The following is a 13,236-nucleotide window of genomic DNA, read 5'->3' as shown; positions in this document are numbered from 1 at the left end:
TCCTTTCTTCCCTCGCAGCGTAAAAGTGTGAGAATCGGCGCGCGCGCGCGATCAAAGGAAAACTCATTGCTTTTGCTTTAATTTTATTACTTTTGTCTGTCTTTTGCTTGCGTTTTTTCTTTTCTTTTCTTTTTTTTTTTTGTTCGTTAGTAGAGACACGGAAATGCTCACGCTCACGCTCTCACACGCATTATGTCACGTACACCCGCATTCGCTTGTTACGATTAAATAACCTCTAACACGTATCACGTTTCTAAATGCACACGGACAACACAGACTCTCCTCTACTCTCTAATATTAAACACTTACTGAATCTTCTTATTAGATTGCCGGTGAAGGATTCGGGGGCCGTGTTCTCTTCGCACCTGAGGTCGCATATCGTCGGATCGTTTTTCGGTAGCTTTAAATTCGGCACGGACAACAAACGTCCCTCGCGTTTCACTTGTTTCATCTTCACGATTTTCCTCAGCCGGGGCGGCTTCGTCTCGGCGGCGACGGCCTCCGGCAACGTCAGGTTCACCGGCCTGGTAGCCGACGATTGCTTCGCCGACGGCGCGGTCTCGTTTCTCGGCCGGTTGTTGTTCTCCGTTTCGGTCACCGGGCTCTTCGCGGCCTCCTGGACCGAGCCGCGTTTCTTCTCGTCGCTCGACGGGCTCTCGCGGCCCGGTATCGAGCCCTCCGACGACACCGGGGACTCGGAGTCCACGCTTTCGACCGGCGACAACGAACTCGCGGATTCGTTGACGTTACAGTAAAATACCGACGATTTCTGACCGCCGCTATCAGTGCCTACCTGTTGACAATGGGGTACTTGTACATACCTGCTCCGTTTTTATTCGACCGGATTCGGGTTTATTTAATCGCCGCTTTTGCGATGCGGAAAGCGCCGACGCGCGCGTATTCGAAGCTGATTGTGTTAGAGCGAACCTCGAGGAAGCGGGTTGCTTTTTAGTAGTCGCAATCGGGTGCGAAACAAGCCAGAGGACGCGTGAAGCGGGTGTCGAAAGCAACAAGCTTCTTTATGGAATTGTTAGTAATTAGGCGAAGGGTTTACGCGAGTCTTGCTCAATTGGGGAAGATGGGGTCTTCCTGGAAAGATGCATTGTACTATCATTTGTCCATGTAGCTGAAATCAGCGACATTCCGATTCCATTCTATATAATTACCATTTCCTGTCTTTATTTAATGTTATTTCAAACCAATCGAATATTTTTAATTTATCATGACTTATTCCACTATCATTGTAATAAAGGTGGAACCACTTTTATTTTACCGGTCTCTTTTAATTATTCAATTTTTCTAATCAACGCGTTGCTTGTTACACACCGCTTGCCGACGTTATCGAAATATTCAAATCTTTATCGAAATAATAAAATATTTATCCAAATGATTCAACAAATCAATGAATGTATAAATTGTATTAGTGAAATGTAGCACACGAACCAAGTGTGTAATATTTTTTAAATTTTGTCGTGTATGGTGTGTAAAATGTGTTTGAAATAACATAGAATTTTGATGGTTTTCGACAAACAAAAGTTAACGTTGTTAGAACAAAAGTGAAAAACTCAACAGATTAAACGAAATGGCAGCAGGTTAAAATGTTTCGAATGCAAGGGAGATCATGTCACTTCTCCTCCGAAAGTATACGTACATACTATTGCTATTTTACAACCAGAAATTAACAACTGCATAAGGCAGTATATTACTTTTGTCAGATAATTTAAATAATTATTCTTTCTAATAGTACAAATTTTTCAGCACATAGAAAAATAGGAATTATTATATGATCTGACAAGGGAAGTTTTCCAGATATTAATATCACTTAACAAAACTAATAAAAATAATTATAAATAGTATCGACTAAAAATTAACTTAACACTATGCTTCGTAACATAAGCGGGATACTTATTATGCTACTGGTATAGAAATGCCATTGCTTAGCTGAGCGCAATTATTTAATTTAATATTAATTTAATTTGAGTCACAGTCTCTTGGAAAATATTCCAAATATTCTTCTGCATCTGAAAATAATTAGAATTGCGTTGACGCAGTCGCAGATAGCGAAGCTGTCAGTTTAGAAAATTATACTATGTTAAGCTTCGTTGTAAAAATATCCAAACGGAATTTGGATTAATAAATCCTTCATTTTCCATGTAGTTTAACATCAGTCTATCAGGCGAGCTACACACAAAGCTCTGAAAAATGCCTACATATCTCATTCCACTTTCGTTAATTCTACGAAGCTCTATGAAGCTCGTATACAGACATATATTATTCATAAAAATGATTACGGTACCGTTTGTTTCCTCGCAATCAGCTAGGAAAATAAAGCGTGTGGTCAAATTATTGGTTCCTTTGAAAACTCTAACTTCATCACTTTGTCTATCTTTATTCTCTAATAGCTACCACGGCTACGTCCTATTAAATATTTCCGTTTTATCAAACACAATTAAAAATGTCAGAAAAAAAGAAGAAAGTTGATAAATATAATATGAGATCATGGAGAATATCTGACGAACTTTCCTTGAGAGATCGAGACTCGTTTCTCGACGTTCACGCACGTATTTCAGACGGAAGCGGTCAACTCCCCTCGCAATCTCTAATGGAATGCTATACTTGAGTGAATAGAAAAAAAAAGCATACAAGTACCCCATTCTGAGACGTCACCAAAGCCGGCGAGAAAGTACTTTTTATTTTGAGATCGACCTTGCTGAGCTGCCTCTTTAGGCTGAATCCTTTCCAGCCGTGGTTTTTCGCGCACTCTTCTTCGCTCGGTTGGCTGGTTGCCGGCTTGCAACTATCGTTCGCGGACTCCTCCACGGCGCGTTTCTCGTTATTGCAGCCGGCTTGCTGTTCTCCTCGTGCCGGGCACTGTTGCTGCGTTTGCTGAGCATTGTCGGCTACCATTGCTAACAAGGCTTCAGACGTCACTGTAGAGTCTCGGTGAGTCTGACGAATTCAACATGTTGGATTTTTTTGCAGAATGAATCAAGGCAACAGGAAACAGCGATAGATTTAATGCTAAAGCTCTAGAAGCGGATCAGTTTTTTTTTTGCCGCATTGTTTTAGATGCGTACAGTATTACAGCATTATTGCATGTGTTGTAATGTCGTTAGGAACGCTTTTTCTCTTCTCAACTGTAGAATGCAGAATGTAGAATTATACCCTGCATATATAAGACTCTGATGGTTGCAACAACGAATATATTAACAATATATAGTCTTATCGTTCTAAATTGGTAAATAGTAATAATGCTACGTTAACTGTAACGTGTGTTAATAAGATAGCTGTTTCTTTTTCTTTTTAGTTACAAGTGGAGAAAGTGTGATTGTTATATATAACTAAGGTGGTGGTGTGAGAGTGTCAGTCTTCAAACGGATAGATATCGCAAACGTATGGTCACTTGTCACTTCCCAAATAGGCGTTGTATTCGAAAATGATTACGATGAAGAGTGCGGACAAGGGAAGGCGTTGTTCGTACATTATATTAAATGCAAGAATCAAGTTACGCTAGTTCGCATTTAATGCATGACGTACCTAAGATGCTCATAGAAACAATATGCCGATACATTCGTCATTTCCTCCCTTTAAGGGGCGAGAACTTTGGAAAACACGAATACATGTTTCAGAGTTCGTTGTTTCTTCAATAATTAAAAATTATTTATTCTCGTCGAGTCCCTTTTCATTTGACTTAATTTTATTGGCGATAACGTTGGACACAAATTGTTGTGCGAACCTTATAATTAAATGAGCTCTTAACACGATTAATCTCAATGTAAGCCTGACTTCTGAGCACGAATGATCTATATCCTATATTATTGTAATTCCGACATTAACACAACGTAGATTAATTTGTTTTATTGTTTTTTCGATAGCTTGTAAATCAACCCCTTAACTCGTAAGCTAAAATAAAATTACTTTAATGAGTGGTGACAAAATTATTCGCTTGGTTAAGGGGTTAATCTCTTCGGGGATCCTGGAATATTTATAAATTTAATTAATTCTGAGATAATGTCGCAGAAGACATAAATGCGATTAACTATGTATCCCTAATAATTTCATCCCCGAAGAATATGTACTTCGTGTTCTGAACAGAGACATATTTCCTTGTTTGTATAACAGTAATTAACAATCCATTAACGTACGAATAATTGTATAGATCATTTCTCTTCTTCCATCTACTAAATTCTTATATATTCCACTGTTAAATAAATTAATTGCACATAGTGTCAATCGATAAATCAGTACGGTTTGATTCAAGTGTCAGACAGAATATTTTCATATGAAAATCGTAGAATAATTCCAATTATAAAATTAAAATACTATTTTACAAATAAAAGGTACTAATTTAATTATACAAAAAAATTATTGATCTGTACTTATACGTCTGAGAAAAATTGCTACGTCTCCACCTGTTTGAGAAGTTCTTCAATAAAATATATTTCTTGGAATTTTCGAATCTCGATCGATTATATTAAAAAATAAAAAGGATAACATCAACGCCTCCTAAATAAACTATACTATACTTTAGCCGATACCTCGGTCTCTTGCACTCGCATTACTGTTCCTGTCACTGTAGACTATGCAGCTGTCCTTACGCAATCACAATTACGAACGATAATTATCCGTGCGTTAATGTACTTATAAATAACTCAGCATCCGTAGCTAAAAAAAAAACACCAACATGAACGAATACATTTGATCAACGATTAACTAAAAAAATAGTAAGCATGCATATGCCTGAACATTAAAAACAAATCTCATCTCAAATCTGTGTAGATCATTTTGTTGTCGCAACATTACAAGAAATTCTGGTGAACTTTGTTGAAGCAGAAAACGTATCCTTAAATAACGCGTCTGTACATCACAAACAATTTAAGATAAAATAGGATCTTCTCTGCGTAAGGCCTTTGAAAAAATGTTTCAATTACAATAGTTTGGCAGAGCGCGTTCTCGTTCTGTTATGCTTGTCGAAGCCATGATCAGCGCGTGTCGTTTCAGGATTTAAATATACTACTTGGACATCGCAAAATATGTTCTAGCGTATTCAAAAATGGAACGATACTGTATTTGCATAGTTGCAAGCAAAATGTATTTGGGACGTTCTAATTAGTTTCAGTCAAACGGAGTTGTAGCTAGCCTAATTTACTCTGGTGATTACGTTTAGAAATTATTTGAAATCACCTGGTACGACCGTCACGACCTGATTAATGCTGTCGCTTATTGCTGTGATTATCATACGTAGCTGAAACATTTCAGAAATCTTAGTTACAAATCGAGTAATATCTGTGAACAATTACTTAATCTGCGAATTACTTCTGTGTTACTCTAGCATTGTACGAATTACTTTTATTTTCTTCTTACTCTCTTCTTTACTCTCGATAATACGCCTATCGTGTTAAGTAAGAAAAAGCACAATGCAGTTACGATATAGACTAATTAGTTCTTTAATACTTTTAATTAAACAAAAATATAGTAGAAGTCAGTGTGTGTATGTCGTGTTTTTATCATACAAGATAGATTGTCTGTATTGAAATACTACGTGCTTAAACATACGAGTACATTTACAATTACTATGATTAATCAACGTAATTCATATTCACGTTGATCGTTCAGCGTTCCACTGCTAGAATATCTGCGTTCAATTAATACGTGCACAGATGCCATCAAACGTTTATGTGAAAATTGGCGTACTCTTACATTTCACCGCGTTTGCCAATATAATTTATAATAGTCGACGACGTAAACTTTTTGCAGCAGCAATAATTTATTGGACACTTTGTTGGCTAGTTTTTTCGGTCGTGTGTCACCTGTGTTACGTTCTCCGTTACTACTTCGCGTTGTGTATATCGATCGACTGTCTAAATATGAACCAAAGCCAACGATAAAACAGAAAAACGTCATCTACTGATCGACTACCTACTTCCATCGGATTCACTTTTTTTTTTATTCATTAACAACGGCAATTATATCGCATGTCCATGGAACGTAAAAAAAAAGTAAACATTCTAACTGTTTCGTTAACGAAATGTATATTGTTCTTACTTGTTTCAACGAAGGCAGACACATAGTTGGCTAAACATTAAATGCATAAGAAACATGAGTCAACTATTTGGGAAGAGTACATCGGTTGTATTTTTTCTTCTTTAATTTTAATTAAAAATTTGTAGTTTCTGTGTTGGATATAGTATTTTTGCAACGTGTGTATATAAGTAAATATTCATGTGATATGTATATCTGTCGTTGAGGGTTCTCCGATATGGATTTAGTTAATTTTTTGATGCTGCGACTTACGTAAATCTGTTACAGCTAAAATCACTACTCTCTCGGCTCATGGAAAATGACAAGTTTGACCACTAGTTGCCGATAACATTCTCGTTTGTCGTTTATAAAAATTCTTAATTTAGTCTGATAGTCTAATCTCTCTCCTAATTGTCTATATTCTAATGTTCCAAGCAGAAGATAAACGTGTGCCGTGTATGCATAGGTGTATTTGCTCTGTAATCAGTATGAAAAGTATTTAATAATTAATCCAGTCAATGTATTATTAAAATTAAATATATTATCCTTAAATAAAAGATTCATATTTCCAAAAACAGAATGAAACCTTTATTTAAAAAATCCAACAAGTAGTTACGTTAGTAATGGCTCTATTAACGCTAAAAAAAAGATAACAAATAATTACGTCGAAAACCTATTAAAATAGACGCTTAAAAAATTATAAAAATTTTCTGAATAATTATACTGATTACTTGTACTGATTACTATACCGTATCGGTAATTAAAACACAGCTGCCGCATGCAGGCAAATGTTCTGCTTGAAATAAGTGAAAATACTACTGAATTAAATTAACTTAATAAATAGACACTTTCTTTATCTAAAAAGATGATTTTAGAATCGTTTGCATGAGGCACAATCATGAATTCGGAAGAACAGACTCAATGATAAGAACCAAGCTGTAATGGCGTGTTTCGTTTTCGATGATTGATGTTAGTTACACTCATTTTTATATGTTAATATGTGTTAATATAATGGAGACGTTCTTGTGATGTTACCGACGTAAGTTTTAGTCGATTAAACAGTTGTTAGTCGGTACGATGTCGTATATATATTTTATTGTATGATTGGATTATTGTCCTCGCTACGGGCTTGTTTAAGAGTTGTTATTTCTACCTTAAAACGGTAAATGCGAATGATACTGTAAGGCAACAAACGATGATGATATTTATTAAATAACGTAATGCGCCAGTTAAATTTCTGAAAAATTAAATGGTTTATTCATCGAAAATGTTGTGTTTTTCGTTTTACTTATATACGTATATTATTTTTTTTGTCGGAGGTGGTCCTATTTTTGGATAACAAAAGGAAGTGTGGTAAAAACACCTACGTGAACACTCACTGTCGGGACACTAATCGAAGATACACGGATCGTATGATTTCTATGATTAATTAATGATATCTTGGCATTGGCAATAAAAGCTGTTATAATATATATCATGGTAACATTATCGAAACTGGAAGACGTTAATAATATTTACAAAGGATATAAGAAGACTTATATGTTACGAATCTCAGTGAACAAACTGAACATTCAAGTTCTGTAGTCTTTTTACAATCATGCAATAATGAAGATAATTACTCTCAGTGGCTAGGAGAAGCACAGAAAAAAAAAATATAATATATATAAAAGTTTGAAAAAACATTTTTTCGGTTGTAGTCGAAAAATTATGGAGAGGGTAACAATTTGAAACATTTAGAACGATCATTGTTTAAGAAAGAAATACATTTTACCTGATCTGTGCTAGGACTCCTCGCTTTGTCTTCGTTCTCCCGTTTCAAATCGTCCTGTCGCTTCGGGCTGCGCAACACGCGTTGACAGGGGTCTAAGTTACCACCAATGTCCGCCGTGCTCAACACAACCAACGATATTTTCTGTACGATGTCTATTACTACCAAACCAGTCTCGTTTCCGTAGGCCATTCTGAAACGAGACAATTATCGTTTCCAATTATTTTTCGACTACCTAAAATGACGTTTGATTTAATTAAAAATATCACAAGGCGACTATTTTCAATTTTATTAATCAAGCTATTCGTCAATTTAGAGCAGTGACCTCAATTTAAAAATAAACCTCTTGAGATATGCACAGGTGCGTAAACTAAGTGCGGTAAATGATCACGGGCTAGTCACCCCATTTTTCTATGGTTTCTCAGTTAGCATTCCAGCGTTATTTTTCTCATTCTAACTGAACGTTAAGTACAACCGTGGTACTCACAAGCCATAGGAAGTGTTCAAACTAAGCGCTGTTATATTCTCGGGTTGTTCACCGCTGGGAGCAACTGTTAAACAGATCAATGTCGCCTGAAAGCCTGCAGCTCGCTTCTGTAAACCACCCTTAACTTTCAGCGGTTGATTCGATTCTGAGTTTTTAGTTTCGCTACTTCCTGATGTATTACCAGCCGGGGAGTCGTGGTCGGAAGAGCTTTCTACCTCTTTCGGTTGATCTGGTGTTAGTGAGATCTCCAATGTCTATAATAAACGAGAACGAAAGCATTGTAAAACGAAGCAATTATTAAACCTAAAGAAATATCATAGCCCCCGATGTTAACATGACATATTTGCATAGATACATGAGTCGTAAAACCTTTTGATCTTTTTTAAATATCATCCATTGATTTTTTAACACGTTGTTTAATATTAATAATATAATAAACGAATGAAGCATGAGTTGGACATGCAAGTAATGAATACTATAATATTAGGTATCACTGATGAGCATGGAGTGAAAGTGTGCATTAAAAGATCAAATGATTTTCAAGATACATGTTCTTAGAAAGTATTTTTCACCATTTTGCAAATATGAAATGGATTTTAAATTACCCCGAACGGTTTTACTTATTAACTTGCTATGCAGTGATATTAAAGAATGATCTCGCGGTCTTTTCTTGCGGTAATGAGAGTTAAATTAAGGAAAGCGTCATACTATGACCGATCATTATCTCTAACGCAGACAGATTTAAGTGCACGAGGGAATTTCACAGAGAAAATGGATTAATTATAGTTCTGTGAAAATCGAAGAGTGAATGAGACGTTCGCAAATGTTTCAGAAATATTTTCTAAAGTTGCTACTCGAGGCTCTTACTCCGCACGAAGCTCTTACTGCATCTACAATAGAATTATTCCTTCAACAATATTTATGCAACAATGACTACGCTATAAGATCTGACATATTTTTAAGATGAATAATATTTTGACAATAGAATTACTTACCACTACTTCGGACATACTCTCTACTTTTTTGAATTTAAACAAAACAACGTGTTTCCCGCTTCCAGCGACCGCTAATTTCCGACTTTCGGGACAGAGAAAGATGAGCTGTATCGCCAATGGGTCTTCCTCGGAGTCTATACTACGCGTTCTACCTTTCTCGAAAAGTTTCGCTGTCTTCAGTTTGTAAAGAACTTGTAAACTACCCGCGGACGCGTCCCAAAATTTTAAACTGCCATCGGCGTGCCTGGAAATAAAATATAAGCTATAAATAGTACTGTCCAATTTTACGTAAAAATCATGAATAAATATCCAGCGTTACAATATATTACTTTTTATTATATTCAATTACTTATTTTATTTTGTTAGTAGATGCATGTAATAATGCTATTTTCGGTTCTTAATGTTTCCAGATAATTTTGCCAGATTTTAATTTATTTTAATTTACCCTAATTTAATTTCTCGTGATTTTAATCGATCAAGTTCTGTCTCGATTATACAGAGTGTCATAAAAGTCACGAACGACCTCAGATATCTTTCTTTTTCAGATTGTCAGACATAGCTGTGACACTCTGTATATCCCCGAATCTATATGTGTCCACGTATCGATGATCACGTTCACCGAAATACGCCGTGGCTCGTAAACCATGGCAGAATTGAGGTAAACAAGATTTTATAGCGCAATACGAGACGGAAATAAAAATAGAAGATCGTGGTTTGGTAAAAAAGAGGTTCCGAGATTTTTACTGCAGACGGACTCGTTTTTAAACTGTGATCAACCTAATAATAACTGTATTTGATTCGGGAACTTTTTAAGGGCATATAATTTTTTCTTTCGTTTAATACAAAACATATTTATTTCTTTCTGAAAATGAAGACTGTTATCTTCGCATTTGATAGATTCATTTAATATTTGTCGCGAGAAAAAATCTATAACTTGATCTAATAGGAATATAAATTAAATCAGGTACTCACCCCGTAACAATAATTTCGTTATAACTACTTGAGCTCGAACTCCATTCACCGCCAGATATCGGCCAGTCCTTTTCACTAAACCCTGTCTTTTTCTGTGACTTAGATCCGACTGAATAAAAGGCAGGTACTAAATCCGATAGACAGTCGGCGAAATATGCGCAACACGTCACCGGCGACTCGTGTATGTCCATCGGGTATGGATTTTCGAAACATGGAAATCCGGAAGTTAATAAATCTATCACAACCAAATCGTTTTGCAGTAGAACGACGACTGCGTACGGCTCCTGATAATCTGCACAGACAAACAGAAAAAAATAATATATTAACCATCGAAACAATATTATTAAAAATAATAACCAATCATGCCTTTAGTATATAAATTTCATCTACTACAAAAACATAGTAATTATCGATTACACTTAGTTTAATTAAATGCTACGTGAAATTCTCTTCACGTTAAAATTTATTCTTTATTAAACATTGTCAGCTATTTTCTATTTTTCATATGTTAACAAGAAGGGTTACTAGCGGTAAATGAATTTGAAAAAATAATATACCACTCGTCCACGGATTCTCGCACAGCGTTATGAAGTCTATCACGTTATGCTCCATTTCTAACACAGTGGTAGTCTTCCCGTGTATAACAGTTATGCTCGGTGTTCGTCCAGTCGTATCGTACGCCAGACCGCCGGAAAATATAACGTACGCTTCCCTAAAAAAGAGAAAGGGCATTGTATTAATTAAAACTCGCGCCGCTGAAACTCGAAGTTCAATTTTTCAATTCTCATTTTTGCGCGCGCAAGTCAACGGTCTAATTATTACAAGTTATAGCCACTGAACATGTTCCGGTTCCGCGTGTCGTTAATAAAATGTTCCAAATATAATTGGACGGCCGTAAATGAATTTAATATCGCCCGGTAAATTAAATTGAAGTAAATTAAATTGAAGTAAATTAAACTGAAGTAAATTAAATCGAAGTAAATTAAATTGAAGTAAATTAAAATTCAATGGTCTATATGGAACTTAAATAAAGGAAAAGTAAACACGAGAGAATTTTTGCTTGAATTTCGAATATCTCGAAGGATGGCGAAATAGGCACGAGCAAATAAAAAGATACTGATAAACTTACCCCGATCTGGAGAGCTTCCACTCGACTTTCTGAATTGGTTTGCACGGTTCTGGCTCGCCGTCCTTAGTTGTTTTCGCTGGAAATAAAATACATGTATGCGATCGTGCGCGTCATTGCAATTAAAAAGCTGCTGTCACGCGGTATTTCGATATATAGAAAAATTGAACACACAGCAGCGATATTGCCGGTTTATTGATCACAATTTTCACTTGACCCGTTTCGTTGCGTATTCCAATCAAAAAATTTGTAAGTGAATGAAATTTTTGAACTGCGACTCGGTAAGCGCGCGATAACAATTTAACGGAACGCGTACGGTGGCTAAACTAATAACAGTTGAAACACCGATTCTAAAATGAAACGTTCGACGTACGGCCACGTAATAATAAATCTGCCAGCAACCTCCGTACGGCCGCGAAAATCATACAATACGTTTGGAGAGTCGGACCCCGGCATTCACGTGACGTGACATTTTCACTGAAAGAGAAACGAAGTTCAAGGGACAACATGAAAAAATTGCGTTTCTAAAGATCTCGCAAAAGAGCGTAAACAAGCAAAAATAGCTCTTGAATGGGACGGAAATAAAAGTGTTACAGAGAATAGCGCAAGAACATTTCGCCAACGAAGAGCGCGCGATATCTCTTTTCATCCGGGGCGAAGGGGTGTAATAAAGAAGAGCTGTTCAACTCTGACATATACAATAGCTTGACAATTATTGGTAGTTTCGGCAAGTACAGTGAAAACTAAAATCCGGGGTTTATTAATAGAAAATAGGAACGCTTAAGAAACTATTCAAACAATGCGTTAAAGAAGTGGATATTACGGGGGTTGCTGGCACATCGGAAAGAAAAGATTGCGTTTTACCGTGAGGGTGCGTGACATTTGTCGGTTTCACTTGGCGCACCGTCCATGTTGACAGAGAGCCGTCGGTGTGACTACACATGAACTGTTTACCCTCGTGATGCCACGTTATCGATCTCAGCGGTACATCGCTTTGGCATCTGTAATCCGCGTTCTTCGTTTTCAAATCCCAAAAAACTATTTGCCCCGATTCATATCCTATCAGCATCTGCAAGCAGAATTGGACAGCGTGAACGCGACGCGTGTGTGTCACGGATCGATGGTGCGTTTTTTTTTTCTTTTTCTCCTACACGACTAGAGAGAAGAGAGAGAGAGAGACTAAGGAAAAAATGTTGAAACACGGAAGGTCTGCGATAAAATTGAACGCCTTGGCGCAGCGATCGCATCGATTATCTTTATCGGCCGCAAACAAATTATAAATGACAATTCACGTATACGGAAACTGGTGATGAGAAATGCGGTGCAGCATGATCCTTAAAAGAACTTCCAACGGGGATTTAACGCCGGGTGTGAAACGATCGAGAAACATATGGATTGCGTAAAGAATTGCAATATGAGGCGGCTGATGATGAGCTTCCAATAAACTGAAGACATACAGACGATATAGAACGTGCACATCTCACACGGGGCTGCCGATACACAATGTGACACCGACACGTGGGAGATTCGACATACAGAGAGTTAATTGGAAATTCCAGTCCGTTCTTCCCTGGTTTTTCGTTGCCTCGATGTGTCGCCCGTAGCTCAGTGATTTATGAGCCGCGGACCAGTTGAAACTCTAACGAGCGATAAGAAAAAGGCATCGGAGGACAGTCGAAAATGTCCATTTTTCATCGCCGCGTCGAAATGTGGAACGTGAGAATCTACGGGCACCGAAGACTATGCATTTGTTAGAAATATGACGAGGAATTTACTTGGACGCCAATCTTCATCTTTGCTTCCTTAAAGGGTTCATACATTGTCGAAGTAATTAAAAAATCGACAATTCAAATCAATTTCGACAAAA

At 36.8% G+C, this 13,236-nt stretch overlaps 1 protein-coding gene across 7 annotated transcripts in view; it reads right to left on the bottom strand.

Moving 5' to 3' along the window:
- Tomosyn (syntaxin-binding protein tomosyn) overlaps positions 1-13,236 on the bottom strand; it is a 70,854-nt gene that overhangs the window by 20,149 nt on the left and 37,469 nt on the right. For 3 of the 7 annotated variants that reach the window (XM_078183762.1, XM_078183789.1, XM_078183770.1), the window contains exons 6-14: positions 12,234-12,438; positions 11,373-11,448; positions 10,801-10,955; positions 10,244-10,535; positions 9,272-9,515; positions 8,277-8,530; positions 7,793-7,982; positions 2,650-2,949; positions 310-793 (exon numbers count right to left, since the gene is read on the bottom strand). In XM_078183762.1, coding sequence (XP_078039888.1) covers positions 310-793; positions 2,650-2,949; positions 7,793-7,982; positions 8,277-8,530; positions 9,272-9,515; positions 10,244-10,535; positions 10,801-10,955; positions 11,373-11,448; positions 12,234-12,438 — 2,200 coding nt within the window. The remainder of the gene's footprint in view (positions 1-309; positions 794-2,649; positions 2,950-7,792; positions 7,983-8,276; positions 8,531-9,271; positions 9,516-10,243; positions 10,536-10,800; positions 10,956-11,372; positions 11,449-12,233; positions 12,439-13,236) is intronic. The other 4 variants (XM_078183800.1, XM_078183807.1, XM_078183816.1 and 1 more) reach the window with 2 other exon arrangements.

Source organism: Augochlora pura, chromosome 1 (genome assembly GCF_028453695.1).
Source record: "Augochlora pura isolate Apur16 chromosome 1, APUR_v2.2.1, whole genome shotgun sequence".
Taxonomy (NCBI): domain Eukaryota; kingdom Metazoa; phylum Arthropoda; class Insecta; order Hymenoptera; family Halictidae; genus Augochlora; species Augochlora pura.
The sequence above is the reverse complement of the archived record's forward strand: the minus strand, read 5'-3'. Positions and strand labels throughout refer to the sequence as shown.